The sequence below is a fragment of the Myotis myotis genome, unplaced genomic scaffold, assembly GCF_014108235.1.
Source record: "Myotis myotis isolate mMyoMyo1 unplaced genomic scaffold, mMyoMyo1.p scaffold_m19_p_7, whole genome shotgun sequence".
NCBI lineage: Eukaryota > Metazoa > Chordata > Mammalia > Chiroptera > Vespertilionidae > Myotis > Myotis myotis.
In genome coordinates, this window is record NW_023416379.1 from 19361565 (window position 1) to 19384370 (window position 22806).

General features: G+C 37.7%; 1 protein-coding gene across 7 annotated transcripts in view; it reads left to right on the forward strand.

The window, feature by feature from the left end:
• The window catches only part of LAMA2 (laminin subunit alpha 2), a 480022-nt gene that overhangs the window by 175938 nt on the left and 281278 nt on the right, over positions 1 to 22806 (forward strand). For all 7 annotated transcript variants that reach the window (XM_036316421.1, XM_036316415.1, XM_036316414.1 and 4 more), the window contains exons 5-9: positions 8656 to 8835; positions 11594 to 11683; positions 14065 to 14182; positions 20526 to 20704; positions 22125 to 22224. In XM_036316421.1, the coding sequence (XP_036172314.1) occupies positions 8656 to 8835; positions 11594 to 11683; positions 14065 to 14182; positions 20526 to 20704; positions 22125 to 22224 (667 nt within the window). The remainder of the gene's footprint in view (positions 1 to 8655; positions 8836 to 11593; positions 11684 to 14064; positions 14183 to 20525; positions 20705 to 22124; positions 22225 to 22806) is intronic.

The window sequence follows — 22806 nt, forward strand, 5'->3', positions numbered from 1 at the left end:
CTAGGATGTGCGCTAACCACCAGGGGGCAGCATGGAACATGGCAGGTGACTAGTGGCGGTGGTGGGGCGCTGAGGGAGCAAGGGAGGGAGGAGCCGGGGAGGCGGAGAGGTGGGGAGGTGAGGAACCTGATCGGCCCTGATCCCCGGCCAGGCCTAGGGACCCTTCCCATGCACGAATTTCGTGCACTGGGCCTCTAGTAGTAAATAAAATTCATGCCAAAATTATCGTGTGCATCCAATCAATGGAATTGGAAATATAGGTAAAATATATTTAAAAATATACAAAGTTCATTTTTGAATGATATATAAAAATTGGGAATATTGATTGGAGAAAAGAGTTAATTTGCCAGAAGATCTATCACAGCCTATAATATTTGGACACTGATAGTGATTTATTCATTCAGCAAGTAATTATTGAGAATTTACCATGTACTATTCACTTTATTGAGCATTAAAATACATTATAAATAAGGCAAAGTTTCTATTCTCATTGAACTTACAGTCTAGTAGCAGACACATGCAAGTAAACAGGCTGTGATAATAGAGAAGCTCAGAGAATTCATAGGAAGAACTTCTGGACAGAACATGGACGTATTCATGAAAGGAAGGAATTGGCATCTCAGCTGAGGACTAAACTCTGTGTAAAGTATATCTGTGCAAGTGCAAACAGTGCAGACACAGAAAAGGTTCTTGACAAAGGGGCTCAGAGGTGAGATAAACCATGACACAAAAAGAGAAAGTGAGCCTGACTGGTTTGGCTCAGTGAATAGAGCATTGGACTGCGGACTAAAGGGTCCCAGGTTCGATTCCAGTCAAGGGCACATGCCCTGGTTGGGGGCGTGCAGGAGGCAGCCAATCAATGATTCTCTCTCATCATTGATATTTCTCTCTCTCTCCCTCTCCCTTTCTCTCTGAAATCAATAAAAAAATATTTTTTAAAAACGGAAGTGAAAATGATTCAGTTACTTGGAATATACTAGGCATCCAATAAACATTTTTGATTGAATGGGTGACTGAATGATAAATTAATGAATAAAAAATATTAAAGTATGAAGAGGCAGACCAGAGATAAAGCTTTGTATGCATGTATTTTAAGCCTTCAGAATACTTCATTTTCTGGATGTGCAAAGGAGCAGTATTTGAATTAATAAAAATAATCATAAAAATGACAGCTACTAGTTTGGAGAAAATAAAATAGAAGGTGTAGGAAAATACAAAGAGAACTTTAATAAACTATGCCTAATATCACTGAAAATAATGGACTGGAAAAATATTGATTCTGTAATACCCGATTTCCTCATGATGGCTGTAAAATTTATTGGTTAGGGAAATATCTAGTCTGAAATGTTTAAATATTTAACCTGTATTTTAAATGACATAACTTTTATTTAATGTATTTTTGTTACTCATGCATTAATATTTAGATATGCATGTATTTTTATATTTGTAAAACTTTTAAAATATTCCATTGATTTGAAAAAGTTTTAAAAATTGCAGTGAAACTTTTCTGATTAGGTAAGGAAGGTTATTTTTCAATAACTATTCTGTTACATATAATAAAACTAATGACAATTCATAAAGATGATAACATTTGGTAAAAACTTTTTCTTCTAGAAGCAAGGTACTCTGTTAATTAGCCTTATTGGTAGTTACTGTGTTTCTATCGAGTTTAAGAAATTTACTCTATACTTTTAATAAGCTTATTGTTTTTTTTATGAACTCATGCAGATAGTAGTACATCAAATATATAGATCGGACAATGAAATAGCCAGAATATGATTTGCACAAAGAAGGAGCTAACCAATGGGTAAGGTTCACTTTGGTCTGGTTAACAAAGTTAATTTGAGTAGTTCTTAAGTTCGAATAAAATGTCTTATAACTGAGAGAACACATTTATGTGTTCTGCTCAGCTGAAAATAGCCTGTCAAAATGGAACATTGGTGTAATAGAGAATAAAGTTAAGTAATGTTTAACTAATATTAACATGCATAGTAGACTTGGATATAAGGAAATCATGGATCCAAGCTGTTAATTTCCTAATTTTCTTTAAATAAACTTAACTCAAAATTCTTGGATGGAAAATGATATGAAGGATTACTGACTTTAATTTCATTTTGTGGAAATAACATACTCAAAGATTTACTCATATAATTACAGAAAAAAATCTGATTAACTCTATGAAATAGCTTTTTAAAGTAGAAAGCTAGTTGAATTTGCTAAGTAGTTTGAAATAGATGATAAAGTGAGCATTGCAAATCTAGGAGGGTAACATTCTGGTCGAGGGAACCCAAGTTCAAAAGTTCTGAGGTAAAAGCTTATCTGGCATGCTCTAACAAAGATGGCACTCTGGCTGGAGCAGTGTGAGTAAGGGAAAGAGCTTTAGAAGGTGTTTTCTCCTTTGGTAATGTTAGGGGATAGGGCACAGTATGTTGCAGGTAATATAGGATCTCATAGTTCATTGTGAAATGTTTGGCTTTTATTGATAGTGAAATAGAAAATCATTGGAAGAGAATGACATGATTGGAATTATATTTTATAATATTTAGAACACTCTGTGAAATAGATACTGACCTCAAGAGAATTTTCAAGTTGATTGTTGAGGCACCAAATGATGAGAGGAGACTAAAAGCTTTTGCTTTCATTAAAAAAAAATGATGACTTTGTGCCGTTAGCTAATAGTGAATGTGATTATGACATGGGGCTCATGTTGGAAGAAAGTAGCAAAGATTTGAAATGAGGAAAGAGAAAAGTGCCAAAGCAGGACAGCATTTGGACATCAAGAAAACAAAAAACGTGACTGCAAAAGAAATATGCAACTTTAATATAGGCCATGAAGATATCAAAATTGTTAAAGATTTTGCTTAACTGGATTTGGTCATCAATTTAAATGAATGCTGCAGCCAAGACATAGAGAGGTGACAGATACTCAGAAGGCCAGCAGTGAACGAACTAGGAAAGATCACCAAGAGCAAAAATGTGTCTTCAGAGATCGTCCACACTCTTGTATTCCCAATTCCTATGTACAGATGCCAAATCTGGACATTGAAGAAGGAAAAAAAGATTCTTCTGAAATATGATGTTGGAGCTCTGTGGATACCCTGGATTACCAGGAAGATGAACAAGTATGTCCTCAAGAAAATTGAACCTGAAACTTTGCTAGAGGCAAAAATGACAAAACTAAAGCTGTCCTACTTGTGCACATCATGAGAAGGCAGGGTTCTTTGGAAAAGACAAGAATTCTGGGGTCAATTGAAGGCAGCAGGAAAAGAGAAAGACAACATATGAGATGAATCGAGTCTGTAAAAGCAGCCATAGGCCTGGGCCTACATTGTGGCCCTCACTTATTCATAGGGCCACCAGGAGTCAGAGCCAACCCAACGGCAGGTAACACACACTTGAGTTGGAATGGACCTCTTTTGCTATGGTTCACACTATTTTCATAAAGCTGCTGGCCATCTTTTAAAACTTTTCCATATAATCTATTGACAAGGAATCTCTTTGCAGAAATTACTAAAGATCATCTGGCAAGCAGAAGTAAAAGAACATAGACCAACTTGCAGCATGAGTGAAAGTTGGATTTTTGGTGTCCATTATTTTAAATCATTAATATTAAACTTGTGATTTTTATTTTAAGGAATACTGAGACTAAATTGATGGAAACATTTAGTAAAAAAAATTTTTTTTTTAATCTGCTATATTACTAGTAGACCATAGGGAGTTAGGTGTGGTAGCATAAAGACCTGTTCTGATCCTATTGTAGTACCCAGGCAGAGGATGATGAAAGCTTGGGCTAAGATGGTTTTAGAGAAGTGTTTAGATGCTGGATATATTTTGAAGGTAAAGCCAATAAGATTTTCAGACATTTCGGATATAGGAATAAAGAAAGCAAAAACAGTTGAGATGACTTAAAGTTGTTGAGTAGCTGAAAGAATGAAATTATTTAGTGAAATTGGGAAGACTGTCGGGATGAAAAGTGGGAACTCAATTTGAGATCTACATTTGAAATACCTATTAGATAGGCAAATAAATGTAGGCGAGAAGGCAGTTGGTTTCTGCCTTCTGACCTTCAGAGGAGACATCGGGCCTGGAGACATAGATGTGGGAGACGTAAGTATAGATGGTATTTAAAGCTGTGAGCGCTGATGAGATCACTAAGTGAGTGAGTGTAAATAGAACAGAAGAGAGGACCCAAGACTGAACAACATGGCACTCCAATATTAGAGTTAGAGAGGAGAAAGGGTGGTAAGCAGTGAAGGAGATAGCCGGAGGAAAACAAGGACAGTGTGGAGTCCTGGAAGTGGATGGAGTGTCCAGTTGTTTCAAATGCTGCTAGTGGATCAGGTATGGTGAGGACTAACTAGTCATAATTTGAGGGCTCCTGTTGGTGATATATAGCCAGTGCCAGAGCCTTTGCGCTGTGCTAGAAACACAATGACAAATGGTTGTGTTGTCCCCTTTTCTTAAGATTCATACAGCTTACCCCCTTTCTCCAAATATTTGATTTTTCCCCTTTTCACACAGAGTAAAATAAAAGTTATTTTGCTCATTTTTCAAAGTTACTCTCTGTCTCTGAAATAATATCATATTAACCATGATTGTATTGAAGAGATTCCCACAAGTCTTAATCACTCGTTTACATATACACCTATATATTATTTGGCTGCACCTACATATGTGGATTTTATTGTTTTATCTCCTGGAGACATCTTACTTATAAGTCGTTCTCCATTTTTAATTGGCAAATTTAGAGATTAAAAATTCAAATGGGATTTTAAAATGCTCTAAGGGAGCACACTACACATACATTGTCAACTCCATCTACTTCCACTACTCAGTTCAAAATTTCTAATACTTATTAATGATTTCTAAGCAGCCTACATTCTCCCTTCTATGCACCCACTAAAAAATTATTAGGAGTATAGCTATTTTAGAAATCTAAAACAGTTGTATTAATATAATTAGAAAAACATCATAAGGGACAATTATTCATACTAGAAATCTGATTATTTGCTGCGTAAGCCATTTTTAAATTGTATTTTAATTATAGAATAAATTATATAGTAAAAAATGCTATAGAGTCACAAATGTTTCTCCATCTGCAGTTGTAACATGATTTATATAGTATGCTTATACTAATAAAAACAGGATTATTTGAGTGAATAGAGTGCAATATTCATTTGGTCATTTAGTCATAAACTCATTAGGTATTTTTCCTCTTTATTTTTCTGCAAAACTGATTTCAAAGAAGAGTGTAATTTAAAACTCTACAAGACTGTTTGTTAATCAGGCTGATATTTTCAGTTGGAATGAATTCCTTTGACAGCATGAACATACACCCACCAACATGTCTGTAATAGAACTCATTTCAGAAGATTCTAGACTGCCACGGACTTCCCACAGCCTCACAGCAAGGCAGTGGTGGTCTTGAGGACTGACACTTTTCATCTTTTTGAAGATAGACACCCTCCAGTTGTCACCCCACAGGAAACCAGGAAGTATGCTATGCTATCCAGAGGACTCAGAATTACACAGCATTGTGTCAGTGGAAATATCCTAGCCAATATTATGATTTATTTTGAAGGGGAGTGAAAAAAGAAAAGAAAAAAAAAATGATGGAATGAAACTGCTCACAACATGGCCAAACAGCTGGCTGGTTTTATAATCCAAAAACAGCTTGGGACTAACTACACTCACAAGCTCTCTTGGCAGAGTAGCTTGATGAAAATACCAAAGCTGTGAGAAGTGTTCTTTTGCTGAGTCCTTTATGTGGCTATCATATGGTTTATTAACCTAAATGAGAACATGTACACCATTCATTTTAAATTTCCCGTGAGTTTCAAAGAGGAACTTACTGATTTTATGTACCACCACGAATAATGGTTCACCATAGGATAAACACCAACTAAACCTTAATAATTTTCAGAAACTTTAATCCTAAACATGCAGTGATTTCCTCCTTTCTTTCAAACAGCATTTTTAGGAGCACTCAAGGGAGAGCTTGATGAGACAGAAATTAAGCATGAATTCAAGGGCACTGGTGATTTTTCAGATGCCAAAATTAATCTCTAAGGGGAACTAATTTAATTGCTTCATGTATCTTTTTATTCATCCTTTTAACATTCAACTGATACCTTCTTAAGTAATAGAGACTACTTAAACACATTTCCGGTTACCCACTGGATGCCAGAAATGTGGAATATACAAGATCCACTTTACTCTTTTAGATTTTTTTTTCACGTTAGAGAGAAAGTATCCAGTATTTTCAGATTCAGTATATTTAGCAGATCTTGAATTCTATCATCTTCAAATGTAGTAAATGAATTTGTTTTTTACTACGTATCCAAGGTAGACTCAATTAGCTGGGACATTTCATATTTTTATCATGAGGCATTTTGAGCTTATGCTTTGTGACACCAGAATTAGTTTCTCATCTCAGAGTTCGCTATATTTATTTCTCTAGTGACTCAGTAGTTTATTGGCAGTCAGTCTGTAAATGCTCTCGGAGATTATCTAAATGTAGGATGTTCAGAATGGAAACATGCCATTGCCTCTCCTGTCAAAAAATGTAATTAACACACATGATATATGATCTTGCAAAAATGGGTGAAAATTCCAGTGATGACCTCAAGTCACAATTTCCCAGTACATGCATGGACTGCCGTGTTCCTGGGCAGCTTCCGGCCCAGCACAAGACTCCTTTCTTCTTGCATTTCTGTCTCTTTAGCCTCCTGTGCATGCATGCACATGCTTGGGGGTGGGGTAGGGGGGAGGGGGTGATTCAGTCCAAAACCTACCACTCAATTAATTTTATTTAACAAGTTTGATTTGATGTAATTTATTGCATAGGTAATAATGCATTTACAAAGTACAAAAAGTGAAAGTACTTTTTCCTATTAGAATATTGAGTTGCCTCATTCTTTTCTATGGTGCAATAATTCAGTAGGTAGATATATTATTTATTTAACCAGTTGCCCATTGATGGATATTAGGTTAAAAATTGTATGCATTTGTAATTTTTTTTTTTTTTTTAGAGCCCAATATAATTGTGTCTTTTCTTTTTATTTATTTATTTATTTATTTATTTATTTATTTTTTTATTGCTTAAAGTATTACAAAGGGTATTACATATGTGTCCATTTTATCCCCCTGCCCTAGACAGTCCCCTAGCCTCCCCTATCCCCGAATGTCTTATGTCCACTGGTTATGCTTCTATGTGCATTTGTAATTTTTTAAAAAATATATTTTTATTGATTTCAGAGAGGAAGGGAGAGAGAGAGAGAGAAAACATCAGTGATCAGAGAGAATCATTGATTGGCTGCGTCCTGCAGGCCCCACACTGGGGATCAAGCCGGCAACCCGGGCATATGTCCTGAACGGGAATCGAACAATGACCTCCTGGTTCATAGGTCTACACTCAACCACTGAGCTTCGATGGCTGAGCTGCATTTGTTATTTTGATAATTATTGATAAACTCACTTTCATAAGGATTTATGTCATTTTGCACTCACACTTGTAAGTGTATGAAAATGCTTATACCTCTTCAGTCTTGCCATCAGGGAGTATTATCAATATTTTGGGGTTTTGACCATCTGAAAAAATGGAAAAAGTTTATTATTGTGGTTTTAATGAATAGTTCTCTTTTAAATAATGGGTGGGGTTCACTATCTTATCAAAAGTTTAACAGCCATTTTTAATTTCCTTGAATAGTTTCCTTGTATCTTTTCTCTGCTTTTTGTGTTACATTGTTGGTCTTTTTCTTGTTGGTTTATAGGAGTTCTTTAGGTATGAGGGCAAAGAATTCCTTTATCTGTAATAGGAGTTCTTTTATCTTACCAAACTGGTTTATTTCTCATTAAAGTGTTCTGCTCTTGTGAAATGCGAGTGAGAGCATGTGGGATTCATGCACCTTTGAAGGATAGTTTCTTTGCAATTTCTCTATTTTGATTTTATTAGATTTTATTTGTCTTAGTGTCAATTGCGCTAAATTATTTTCCTAACAAATCTACCATTCCAATCAGGTTTTCATGTACTTTCATAGACTGAGTTATACCTCTGATTTTATTGATCTACTTACTAAAAAAACCAAAAACAAATGAACAACTGATTGAAATCTCTTACTATGATTGTAGATTTGTCTAGTTTTCCTTGCAGTGTGTAATTTCTTTGCTCTCCATATGCTAAGGCTCTATAAATAGATACTTTCAAATTTAGAATGATTTTAAGTACTTGATGAGTTTCTGTTTTTGTCTATTTTGTAGTTGTTTTATTTAAACCAAGTTTTTTTTTGGTTTTTCACTGTGTACCAGATTCTTAAATAATTTCAGGACACAATAATTTTCAGATAAAAATTAGTGATTTAAAAATTTATGGAACCCCTAAGAAGGCCAAGTAGATGCAATGCCTTGGAATAGAGGATTATGGGTAATTGCAAAATATAGAGAACACCTAAAATATAAACAAATATATTGCATATACATGTGTTAAAAGGTCCATAAAATCCCCCAATTACTTTATTTCAGTAAACATGAAGCTGCATCTGCCTAATTAATTAGGAGTAGAGAGCTTATCTTGATTTTCCAAAAGAAAAACAAAACAAAACCAGATATTTAGTATTTGGTGAGCTTAATTGTTAAATTTTTTCCCACATTGTGTAGATTCACATCTCTCTGATCAACGGGAGACCAAGTGCGGATGACCCTTCTCCTGAACTGCTAGAATTCACCTCTGCCCGCTATATTCGCCTGCGGTTTCAGAGGATCCGCACCTTGAATGCCGATTTGATGATGTTTGCTCACAAAGACCCAAGGGAAATTGACCCCATTGTCACACGAAGGGTAAGTTATGCTGGACCATATTGTAGGCTGTGAATGATATTGCACCCTTCTTTTTAATCTTCTGTTAAATAATTTTAAAATATATCTTTCCATGATTTGTAGCAGTGGTTATCAAAGACTTTAAAATTTGGTAGGCCTTTTGTTCAAATCTAAGTTTAACTACTTGTTAGATGTGTAACATTTATCAAAGTTTTTAACATTTTTAAACTTTGATCCCCTGTTTTGCAAAATGAAGATCATAATGCCTAATTCATATTCTGATTTTTGAGAACTAAGTTTTGTCACTTTGGGTGATCAGCACTGTTATAATTGGCTTTGGGGAGTTACTGTAGGAAATTGAAACATTTTTGGCTGCAGTCAACACTAAGAAATACATTTTATAACATGACTAACACACACACACACACACACACACACACACACTGCAATCAATCATAAACCTTAACATGCACAGAAGCAACTGTTGATATTGTGAAAGTTTAGGGGGTCTAGGGCTGAGTTGAGAAACTGCATTTCTATCAAGTTCCCAGTAATGTCAATGCTGCTGGTCTGTGCACCATTTTGTCCAATTAAATAATTTAGTTTTATGCTTTATTAATAAATCAAAAGCCATAGTTTTAAAAAGCACAACTGTAGGGAAAAACTGATTTTATATATTGTTCTATTTTCCTTCCTGATAGGATATCAGAAAAAAAAAATGCTTAAAGCAGTCTTTCAACAGATCTTTGAAAACAGGAGCTAATAAAATTGCTGTTTCCCAGTGTTAAACTGGAATTTATGTGACCATGACATAAATGATCAGTGGAGGTTGCTAGGAGCCATAACTGTGCTTCCTCCTATCTATCCCCCGCCACCTGCACTGGATTATGTCACCTCCCCTACACACTGTTACATAACAAGACATTGTTACCAAGAGGGGCAATTCAGCTACAAATCCATGCTAAGAGAATACCTACTGTGTGACCAGAAGCAAAGGTAAATGGAGCATTGTAGAAGAAACTAAAATTGTGGGACAAAACTCTTAGTTCTAAAATGATCTTCCTAAGGTCAGACTATTGCCAACAATTGCTGAACCATTGCGGAATATTGAATATTGGTTCATGAATACCCCTCATAAATTTTCTCTTCTCATTACTTAATTTACCCTTCACAAATCTCTCCATCATAAAGTAACTTTTAAAGTTTTGTTATCCTCATACAACACATGTTTCTTGTGTTAGGTTTAGGTATTTTCTAAACCTAAAATAATTTTACCATGTATTATACATAAGCCTATTGTAAATTATCTTATACAGAAGTAATGATTATTTTATGGTGATGTTAGATTCTTGTTTTAAAAAATCCCTTTTAATTTTAATTTCAGCATGATTTAAAAATATGTACCGAGAAAGACTAAATAATTTTGAAGGGAAATTTAATCTTTCTTGACAGTATATCTATCAGAGGGGGAAAAATCAATGGCAATAAATGTGTTTCTTTTATCATCTTTTGAGAAGGCAAAGTAGAGATTGGGGTGCCCATCTATTATTTAGAATTCATTGGATATGAGCCTTTAAAATAGAGCAGTGAAATTCAACATTTATATGTTTTTTGAAAGTAAAGTTAAGTAAACACTACATTTAAATTTAAATATATAAAAAGGGATATTGAATTTTAGCTCCTTTCAATGACTCAAAAGTGAAACATTATACATTTATATTTAAAACAGATTTTCCAATTTAAAAGCATCTACAAAAACTACTGTATCAGCTTTACAAGTAAATATCCCCATTTGTATCTATATTATTATGTGATGAGGTTAGTGAAAAGCAGACTTTTGACCTAAGTTTCCTAGCAAATTTCATAAATTCGAAGTTCAGGTATATCAATTGAGATGATGCAACAAAAATATTATAAAAGACACAATGAAAATACAACAAAAACAAACAAAAAAAAGAAAAAAATAGATAGAAAGGGAACTTTGTCATCAGGGAATTCAGTTTTTTGTTTACCTACTTATTTTCTCTAAATCTTTTTTTTTTTATGTGAATGATTAGAATAATAGAACCATCGCCACTCTGATGGTTATTTGGATTGCATATTATAATGTGAAGTACTCTCAATTATAAAATATTTCATATATATTAATTAAAATTTAAAACATAATTCAGTTCTATCATTATAAATAGTCTTTGAAAAGCTGGGTAGATTTATGAACATAGCCCTATCTTAACTTTAGATAGGGAAATAATTGCATGGGCTCGTTAACATCATAATGAACAGAGGCGAGGCGAGTTTACTCCTCACATTATGTTAGGTCAATCCTGCAGTTAGTCCCATTTCACTTCCTTCTGTTTAAGAAATGTATTGTTATGAGTACATTCCCCTAAATATGCTGATTCTTTTGAAATTCATCAAACAAAACAGTCTACATATGGTCCATGGATACTGAGGTTTCTCTAATGACAATAAAAGAGGTTTTCTTGCAAGAAACTAAAACAATTTTAATGAAGAATTATAACAACTTGCCCTCAACAACAGATGCTTCAGCATGGACTTTGTTCTGCCTGTGGAAAAGACATTTCTAAAATGCCCACCCAACATAAATTAGAGGCGTTCTCTCTCTGGGCTATTGTTAGCCCTCAGTTGTCCGGAGAAACACAGTGTGCTTCAAACTAAGGATAAAAGCAGAAAGTAAAGTTTTTAATTGCAGGTTCCCTTCTGTTACTTTCACCTTGCAGTCTTCTTTACAGGATTTCTCTCTGATTGCTTTTTGCAGTATTACTACTCGGTCAAGGATATCTCGGTTGGAGGGATGTGCATCTGCTTCGGTCATGCCAGGGCTTGTCCACTTGATCCAGTGACAAATGTATGTATATTTATAGGATGCTTAGGCAAAACGAAGCTCTGAACTGTGAATGCTTCTCAAGAGGCTTTGCTGAGAGGGACCCTGTGAGCGGGTGTCAGGTCTCGGCTTAGACAGTATAACAGGAAGCTGTGCCAGAGGGAAATAGTGCTGGTGGTTAGGATAGACTTTGAAATCAGCCATCACTGTATCAGAAACCAGATTAGTTTTTCTCCCCTCCAAAAAAAGGGGGGGGGGCTCCAAACAGGTCTTTCTATTTTGAAACCTCTTTAGCTATGACAGCCTACAATATGATTTAGCTTTGGAGAATGCCTGCCATCAATCAACCGGACCATTTCTTTCAAAAATTTTCATCAAAAAAGTTAATGCAAACAAATGAAAAATGTCCATGGAAGTGAATATAAATGGCACGGAACAGGAGACTGGGGTGGGGCAGGGGCAATATGGAGAGGGGTGGAAGAGAGTATTCAGGAGAGAATGAAATTGCTAGGCCAGAAAATGCTGCCATGCTTTTGGGTCAAATTTTTCATTAATGACAATATATTAAGTGAATACAAACTAAAAGGAAGATGAATGAGCATCTTTCTTCTCAGTCATAACCAAACTGGCGAAATACAAAGTCATTTGTTGTATAGTATATGGAAGAAATATATTGAATAGTAAGATTGGTGAACATAGCTACCTATGCATAGATTTTTTTCTCCTACTAAAATTGTAATACAAATGGCATTTCTCTAGAAGCCACTTTTCTGACTAATGCATCATAATGTTACCTCTGAGGGGAGGTTCAAATGCCCTGGTACATTTATCTGGGCACGTTAGAGGTGCTGCTTTTAGAAGGGTGTGTGTCTATTAGATGTCACGTTGAGCAGTGTTTCCCAAGCTTTGGGAGCCCACAAGACAGCCTTGGAGGGTCAGTTCCATGCCATGAATGAAGACTGTACTCAATAAACTACCACACAAAATAGAAATAGACTCAGAAACAGAGAACAGACTGACAGCTGTCATAGGAGATAGGGGTTGGAATGCTGAGTGAAAAGGGTGAAGGGATTAAGCAAAGAAAACAACCGCATAGACACAGACAACAGTATGGTGATTACCAGAGGAAAAGGGGGTGGGGGGAGGTAGAAGATGGTAAAGGAGGGGATAAATGGTGATGGAAGGAGACTTGACTTGGGGTGGTAAACACAATATAACATACAGATGATTGTAGAATTGTACACCTGAAGTCCGTCACCCCAATAAATTCAATAATTTTTAAAATATATTTTTATTGATTTCAAAGAGGAAGCAAGAGGGAGAGAGAGATAGGAACATCAATGATGAGAATCATTCATCGGCTGCCTCCTGCATGCCTCCTTCTGGGGATCGAGCCCGCAACCTAGGCATGTGCCCTTGACCAGAATCAAACCCGGGACCCTTCAATCCGCAGACTGACGCTCTATTCACCAAGCCAAACTGGCTAGGGCAGTGTTTGGCAAACTCATTAGTCAACAGAACCAAATATCAACAGTACAACGATTGAAATTTCTTTTGAGAGTCAAATTTTTTAAACTTAAACTATAGAGGTAGGTACATTGTTATTAACTTAATTAGGGTACTCCTAAGCTGGCCTTTGCTAAAAATGTCCTCAATCTGAGGGGTCGACCTCAGCGAAGATATCCCACTTCTTCCTTCTAATGCCACTTCTTCAAAATAGACTCGCCCAGGCTGAAAACCGACTTCTGCACATGGGCCATGAAGTTTCAATCACACTGTACGTGTGTGCGCGCATGTGGTACTTTGTGGAAGAGCCACACTCAAAGGGGCCAAAGAGCCGCATGTGGCTCGCGAGCTGCGGTTTGCCGACCACTGGGCTAGGGCAATTCAATACTTTTTTTAAAAAGAGACTGCGCTCAGAGCACATAGACAGGACTGTGTGTGTGTGTGTGTGTGTGTGTGTGTGTGCACGCGTGCTCGCTTGCAAGTGCATTCTGGGACATTTGATTTCTATTATAATTATGCCTTTTAGTGCCTAGGGAACAACTCTCTCCCTGTGTCCACACTCCCAAATGTTAACAATACTCTGAGGGAAACCTTAAATACAAAAAAGAAGGGATCTTAGTCTTTGGCCCAAGATTGCTCCCAATTGGACCTCAGCTCTCTTCTCTCTCTTCTAAGCTGAAGCCCAGTGATCCCAGCACTAGCCTGGACCTCTGGAATCTGGTGCCCATCAAATACCTGCTTCCAAGATGAGCACCTCTTCCTTCCCAGACTGACAGAACTGTTCTATTTTGGTCCATAGTCTGGAAGTTCTCTCTTCTCTTCATTCTACCTTGCAGGGAACACCTTTCATTTATGGTTCCAAAAGCAGCTGAAAGCATGTTTTCCCCCTTTTTGACTAGAAATCCCGCTGTGAATGCGAGCACAACACGTGTGGTGACAGCTGTGACCAGTGCTGTCCGGGATTCCATCAGAAGCCTTGGCGCGCTGGGACTTTTCTGACTAAAAGCGAATGTGAAGGTATGTTCCCGTGAAGCCAACAGCATGTGTAACTCTTCCTTGTCTGGGACATAGGTCATATAAGCATGCGGGGATTTTAGGGAAACACTGTTTCCAGTTTCTGTTTTATCCCAGGCAATAACTGGTAATCTCTTCTACCCTGCTATTTTGGTTACTCAGCTTTTTGTAGTGTTTTTTGTTGTTTTGTTTTATTGGTAAATATTTACCAAACACTGATGGATTTATCACTATGTGAGGATTATAATAAACTAGAGGCCTGGTGCACAAAAATTTGCGCACTCGGGGGAGGGGGGGCCCTCAGCCCGGCCTGTGCCCTCTCGCAGTCTGGGACCCCTCGGGGGTGACCACTTGCTGGCTTAGGCCTGTTCCCTGGGGTATTGGGCCTAAGCTGGCAATCAGACATCCCTCTGGCAGCCCGGCACTCTCGGGGGATGCCCACTTGCCAGCAGGGAACAGACCTAAGCTGCAGTCGGACATCCTTAGCACTGCTGAGGAGGCAGGAGAGGCTCCCACCACCACTGGCAGCCATCAGCCTGGCTTGTGGCTGAGCAGAGCTCCCCGCTGTGAGAGCACACTGACCACCAGAGGGTAGCTCCTGCATTGAGCGTCTGCCCCCTGGTGGTCAGTATGTGTCATAGTGACCAGTCATTCCCAGTCTTTCTGCTGTTAGGGTAAGTTTTCATATTACTCTTTTACTATATAGGATAGAGGCCTGGTGCACGGGTGGGGGCTGGCTGGTTTGCCCTGAAGGGTGATCCAGATCAGGGTGGGGTTCCCGCTTGGGTGCCTGGCCAGCCTGGATGAGGGGATGATGGCTGTTTGCAGCTGGTCACACCCCCTTCAAGATGGGGGTCCTCACTGGGGTGCCTGGCCAGTCTGGGTGAGGGGCTGAGGGCCGTTTTTAGGCTGGCAGGAGACTGAAGCTCCCAGCCTCTTTTTTTTTTCTTTTTTTTTAATTCTGGGATTTATTTACCTTCTATAGCTGTCACTGGAGCTGAGAGCCGGTCCAGCTCTGAGGCTGTGGCTGGCTGAAAGCAGGTATCTGGGTTTGTTTAGGTTCTATAATTGAAACTCTGTTGCCATCAATGGCGCTCTAAGCTCTGAGTCCGCTGGCGGCTGAAAGCAAGTTTCTGGGTTTGTTTAGCTTCTATATTGCAACATTGTTGCATCTGGAGCTCAGAGCTGGGCTGCGGCAGGCGGGGAACCTTGGCTTCCTCCGTCACTGGAGCAAGCAAGCCTCATGTTCACTTCAGCTGCCTGGCTGCAGGCCGCCATCTTGGTTGGCAGTTAATTTGCATATCTCGCCAATTAGCCAATGGGAAGGGTAGCGAAGTTATGGTTAATTACCATGTTTTTCTATTATTAGACAGGATAGATGAAAGCAGAGTATATGCCTATTGTCATTAGCCATGGTAGGTCTTTAAAACCATTGAATCATAGCAAACTTTAATCACAAAATAATCCCAACCGTAAAATACTTTTTTTTTTTTTTTTTTAGTTTAAGATTCTGTATATGCTATCCATGCATGTCTGTAGTCCCTTCATCTTTCTGCACTCACTTTTTTTGCTTTTTGATCTGTGATTCTCCCTGGTGTCTCTGATATCCTTTCACACAGTTATAATTACACTAGAGGCCCGGTGCATGAATTCATGCATGGGTAGGGTCCCTCAGGCTGGCTGGTGATCGAGGCCTATGTGGGGAGGAGGTTAGTGAGGGCTGGCTGGCAGAGGGGAAGGGCCATGCGCAGTTGGATGGCCAGCCCCATCCCTGATTGGCTTGGTTTATTTAGCTTCTATATTGCAAACAATATAGAAGGGCCGGTCAGGGGTGAGGGGCCATAGGCAGTTGGGGGGTGCCAGTTGGGGCCCGGTTTGGGCTGGTTAGCAGCCACAGTGTGTGTCATAAGGATCGGTCATCCCTGTCATTCCATCTAGAAACCCTTTACCACTCTCTACTGTGTGTATATGTTTAGACAAGGAAACAAAAAGGTTAGGTCAAACTTGTTAGCAACAGGGATGGGCAAAGCAAGGTGAAAGGAGTTTTCCACTTGCTACTAGACACATTTTTTAAAATAGTGCAATTATAAAACAGCTTTACCTTCCTTTATGGGACAAATGAGAAGTTGTATTTCCAAATAGAAAAATAAATGGATTTTTTTAAAACCTAAATTAAAGATAGGGGTCTTAACCATAAAACCTTACATCAATCAAGCTTTGGGCAATGTATGCATCCCTAAAAGCTTATATGAAAATGTTCTTTTCCAAGTTTCATTGTGTTCTAGTCACCTTAATATTTAGAAAAACCCTTTCATGACATGACAAATCCTTCTATAAGAAGATTAATCACCTTTTAATTCATTTGAATTCAGTTTAGACTTTCATCAGTCTTGTTTATTTAAGGCATGATATGTCTCTAAAGAGCAGAGAATATTTATTGTATTGCTGAGCCTGTACTAAAGGGCCATTTCAGTTTTGGTCTTGGGCATTCTGTGAAATAGCAAACTGCTGATGGCAGAACAAAAATGGCTCTTTGCAAGTAGGTGCTATCCATGTCCTCTGCGCTGTGCAGGCACTGCCTTTAAACAGCAACCAGGGCTGTAGGAAGAGGGCCCTCTCTGCATGAACTGTGAAAATGAGCACTGCTCCAGTCTTGTGTGTTACACATTAGTTCATGGTTATATTGGTAAACACTCTCAGCAGCACTAATTCCAGATAGTGTGAGAATAAATTTGCATTACTATTTCCCTCTACTTATATTGATAGCAGAAATCTTAGCTGTTTCTTGCAATATATTTTTACAAGATTTTTAAAGAATTGTGCATTATCCTAAAGATATAAAACTTTTTAATGCCTACTGATGTATATTTATTACTACAAGTTTTCTAGAATAAACTTTGAAAACTCTCCATCAATATAACAAAAATGCTATATTCTAAACCAAAAGTCAGCAGCCTCGAAAGCGTTGGCAACAAACACAACAAGGAGATAATATCTTTGCTCTATTATGAGATCTTGCCTAGTTATAATAAAACTAGAGGCTTGGTGCACAAAATTTGTGCATGGGGGGAAGGGGAGTCCCTCAGCCTGGCCTGCACCCTCTCCAATCTGGGACCCCTCAGGGGATGTTTAAACCAGCAGTCGGACATACCTCTCACAATCTGGGACTGCTGGCTCCTAACCGCTCACTTGCCTGCCTGCCTAATCACCCCTAACCGCCCTCCCCTGCTGGCCTGATCACCCCTAAGCGCCCTTCCCTGCTGGCCTTATTGTCCCTAACCGCCTTTACCTTGGTCCCCGCTACTGTGGTTTTGTCCAGAAGAAGGACTAGATGACTGGAAGATGTCCAGTTGACCCAGTCTAATTAGCATGTTACCCTTTCATTAGTATAGATGTCACAAACTGTTAAAAATGAGAAAAATGGAAAAAGACATTTCTCAGGAAAATGACTTATAACCATATAAAAAGATCATCACACTCATAATTAAGGAAGTACCAATGAAAATACACTAACTTTTCAAAATGTTCATTCTTCCACTCAACAAATGGTTGAATGCCTACTATGTCCAGAAACTAGATTAAAATATTTGCTTATATGCAATGTTGGTGAGGTTTATGGGAAAAGAGTTCTATCATATCTATTGGATAGAGAATAATTTGACACAGCATTGTTGGAGGAGAATTTTTCAAGCTCATTAAAATTTTGTGTGTCCTTTGACTAGAATTTATACTTGAGATAGGAATCTAGCCTATAGATATACTCATAAAGCTGTACAGGGCATATGATCATAATCCTTGCCATTAGTATAAAATTGCTCACTCTACTTCTCCTCACATTTATGGACTTTAGTAGTGACTGTGGCTCAGGCATTGTGCAATCTTAAAGCAACCATAAGAGATAAGTACTGCAATGATACTGAGGCTTGGATTTTCTGCTCAAAGTTACTCAGCTGGTAAATGTGAAGCAGCCTGACATTAGAACACTACTCCTACTCCAACCTCCGAGTCCTCTTGGTGTGTAACAGCGTTATTTATAAAGGCGGAATCTGGAAACAATTAACTGCCCATTAGTAGTGGCCTGATTAGTTGTGACCTGACTGCCTTTTAAGAAGTAGTATTAGAGGAATCATATGCTAATAGAGAAAGAGCTATGATATTTACTGTTGGCAAAATGAAATGGTTTAGAGCAGTATTTAAATGTCCCCTCCAGTGGAAAAACATATTTGAGCGTGGGCATACACACACACACACACACACACACACACACACACACACATAAGTATGTGTAAATCAATGTAAGGACACCTATGAAACTCAACATCTGAGAAAGGACACTCAGTCTACTAATGTCTTATAGGGAAACTGACCCTTGGTGAAATTAAGAAGTTCCCTACCTCACATGACTGCTAACTATTGGATAGGTCACTCAAATCCCAGTCTGGTGCAGTATAGCTTGATCTCAGCCACTCAGAAAACCTCTCTTTTTGCCCTGATGGTTTGGCAGACTTCTATCTCTCTCATCGGGTGGAACTTGAAGGGAAGTAGCAGAGGTTGGCTCTGCAGACTCTGGAGCCTGGTTTCCCTGGGGTTGTCAGTATTGATTTGGTTTTCTTTTACAAGTTATTTCACTTCTCTGTGCCTCAGGTTACTAATATGTGCAAAGAGGCTAAAGTACCAGACTCATAAGCTATTTGAAAATTAAAATCAGTGGTAATAAATATAAAACACTTAAAAGAAAACATGGCATTTAGAGAAATGCTACATTTTAGTTATTAATAGTAGTAAAGGAAAAGAACTATATTCTAAACATCTGTTTTTACCCATAGGATGTAACACAGAGATTATACTAATTATTCATTATAGATTCCCTGGATCTTAATCATCCAATGTCACAGTTCAGGACATTTTTTTTTTTGCCAAAATAGGAAATTGTATGTTTAACCATATAAAATTTTGGTTTTGTGAGATCAAATCAGTCAAATATTGGCATTTCATATGACTCAGTTTAATTTATATGTTTTAATTATTTTAAGCTCCATTAAAAAATGTGAATTTATTAATATAACCAATAAATCCAAATAATTTTAGATACTTTTATATTGATTATATGCATAATACATATATTTTCTCATATAGTATAAAATATCCTATCTAATAATAGACAAACATGGTAATTAACCATACCTCTAGTACACTTCCCATTGGCTAATCAGGGTGGTATGCAAATTAACTGCCAACAAAGATGGTAGCCGGCAGCCAGGCAGCTGAAGTGAACAGGAGGCTTGCTTGCTCCAGTAATGGAGGAAGCCAAGGTTCCCCGCCTGCCACAGCTTGGCTCTGAGCTTCACTCTAAGCAACAATGTTGCAATTATAGAAGCTAAACAAACTCCAGAAACCTGCTTATAGGCCAGCCAGCCTTGGAGCTGGAGCCGCAACAAAGTTTCAATTATAGAAGGTAAATAAATTCCAGAATAAAAAGAAAAAAGAAAAAAAGGAGAGACTGGGAGCTTCAGTTGCAGGCTTGGCCCGCCTGAAAACAGCCCTCAGCCCCTCATCCAGGATGGCCAGGCACCCCAGTGGGGATGCCAACCCTAAAGGGGATGCAGGCAGCCTGAAAACAGCCCTCAGCCCCTCATCCAGGCTGGCTAGGCACCCCAGTGGGGACCCCCCCCGACCCTGAAGGGGGTGCAGGCATCCTGAAAACAGCCATCAGCCCCTCACCCAGGCTGGCCAGGCACCCAAGCGGGACCCCACGCTGATCCGGGATACCATTCAGGGCAAGCCAGCCGGCCCCCAACCGTGCATCAGGCCTCTATCCTATATAGTAAAAGAGTAATATGCAAACTGACCCTAACAGCAGAAAGACTGGGAATGACTGGTCACTATGACACATACTGACCACTAGGGGTTAGACGCTCAATGCAGGAGCTTCCCTCTAGTGGTCAGTGAGCTCCCACATGGAGGAGCTCTGTTCAGCCACAAGTCAGGCTAATGTCTGCCAGTACAGCGGTGGTAGTGGGAGCCTCTCCTGCCTCCTCAGCAGTGCTAAGGATGTCCGACTGCAGCTTAGGTCTGCTCCCTGCTGGCAAGTGGACATCCCCCGACGACTGCCGGGCTGCCAGAGGGATGTCTGATTGCCAGTTAAGACCCAATTCCCTGGGGAGCAGGCCTTGGCCAGCAGAAGATGGTCATCCCCTGAGGGGTCCCAGACTGCGAGAGGGCACAGGCCGGGCTGAGGGACCTCCCCCTGCCCGCCCCCCCCCCCCTAGTATTATATAATAGAGAATGATATTTAATTCTCTCTGAAACTAGAAAACAATATTTATGAATTGTTTTCTTAATGCAGCATGCAATTGTCATGGGAAGGCCGACGAATGCTATTATGATGAAAATGTTGCCAGAAGAAATCTGAGTTTAAATATACATGGAAAATACGTTGGAGGTGGTGTGTGCATCAATTGTACTCAAAACACTGCTGGTGTAAACTGTGAGACATGTATTGATGGCTTCTTCAGAGCCAAAGGGGTAAAGTATGCTTTTTTTTCATGAAGTGTTATTTTTTTCATACAAAGGTGTACTATATAGGAAAATAATTTTGATAACTTCGAATTCTTAAAGATGACTGAAACATTTCATAATGGAAACATAAATATTTGAAGATAAAATATAAAGCATTTCTATCTCTTCAGAAAGTTTCATTGTGCCATATTTCAGTCAGTCCCACCCCCAGACAAACTCTAATTTTTATTCTTATTTTTAGAACACAAGTTAATTTTGCCTCTTAATGAATGTCATAAAAATAAAATTACAAAGTAGATACACTTGTGTGTCCTCTTTCTTTCAATGCAACATACCACTTTAAGAATTATTCATGCTATGTGCACAACTAATCATTTTAAAAAAATTGCTAGATAGTGTTCATTTGCATAAATGTACAATAAGTTTTAATCCATCCTCCTGTTGGTGAATATTTGGGTCATTTACAGTTTTAGGTTAGCTACTATAAAACTATTTTATATGTATTTTTGTGTTCATGCTTTTTTTACCCTGGGTAAATATCTACAAAAAGATGCTTGTTTCATAGAATAGGTATATGTTTTACTTTATAAGAAACTGCCAACATTTTACCAAATTAGTAATAACATTGTACATGTTCACCAAAAATGTATGGAAGTTCCAGATCTTCCATATCATCCCTTAATATTTGGTGCTATCTTTTAAAATTAGCTCTTTCAGTGGAAATGGGTGTAGTGGATATGGCATGTGGATATTAGCAATCACTAACCCATCCCCATCAATGCTTGGTCCCACAGCAGATCTATTGTGAATTCATAGCAAATCTCACTACAAATTTAATTTCCATTTTAAGTGTTAATTGGCTATTCCTATATCTTCTCTTATAAAGTGTCTGCTTACGTCAAGAGTGGGGATATCACTAATTTTGAACTATATTGTAATTTTAAAATAAAACAATTAGGAAGGTTTTACTAAGGAATATATATGAAGAATATTAAGCAAATATTATTTTTGTTTGTGATTATGATACTGTGGTTATAAATGAAAGATATGCATAGTGAAATGTGTAGGGATTAAAATACACTTTACTTGGGATATTCTTTAATAACGTCAGCAAAGGATAAGATCTGATGAAACTTACATAACAGAATCTTGGTAGCTTGTTGAATAATTAATCTTGATAATTATTAAATCTAAGTAATAAACATATGAGTTTTTTGTGCTTCCTCTTTACTTTTGTTTATCCACTTAGAAGAAATGAATTTTAGAAATTATAAACATATTAAAGATAATTTCTTATATTATTATCTTCCCTATATAACTTATTACTGTGTATTATAATAGTTAATTTGTCATTAAAATTTTGCTGAATTTAAAAATATTGGTGTTTTATTACACTTGATTAAAAGCATTTTAATACTTTTGTTAGGTATCACCAAATAATCCAAGACCATGCCAGCCATGCCATTGTGATCCAGTTGGTTCTTTAAGTGAAGTCTGTGTCAAGGATGAAAAACATGCTCCACGAGGTGAGAGTCATCGTACAGAGTCATTGTTCAGATGAAAGGACAACTAAAAGCCAAATATGATTTTTAGGAGAATATTTTACAGTAAATTTCATTCATGTAATTTATTCTTATATCTCTCGAATTTCTCTCCAAGAAGCAGTTTTTTATTCATCTCAATAATTAATTTTATGTTTCATTGTAATGCTTTAAAAGCAAGAGTTGAATAATTTGTTTTGCATTACATATGTACATACATATTTCTTTATGCATATGCATCTTCTGTTAATCAAAAATCAGTGGTATGGGTCACTTTTTATGTCTTGTCATTTATTAAACTGTTTTGTAGCTTCTTTCATTTCTATCATGAAATGGCAGCATTCATTGAAGGATGTATATGCTATAATGGGGAGAGATTAGGAGAGATAGGATGGAAAACAAAATGTGTACATAAAAGTGTTCATAAAAAGTATTAGTCCTGATTTTATAAGGGAAAGAGGCTGACACCAATTTAACCCAAATACTTTCTTTGAGGATTGAAGTTCATGATGAACTCCAAACATTAAGGAATCAAGTGGTATAATAACTCCTTGTTGTAAATGGTTG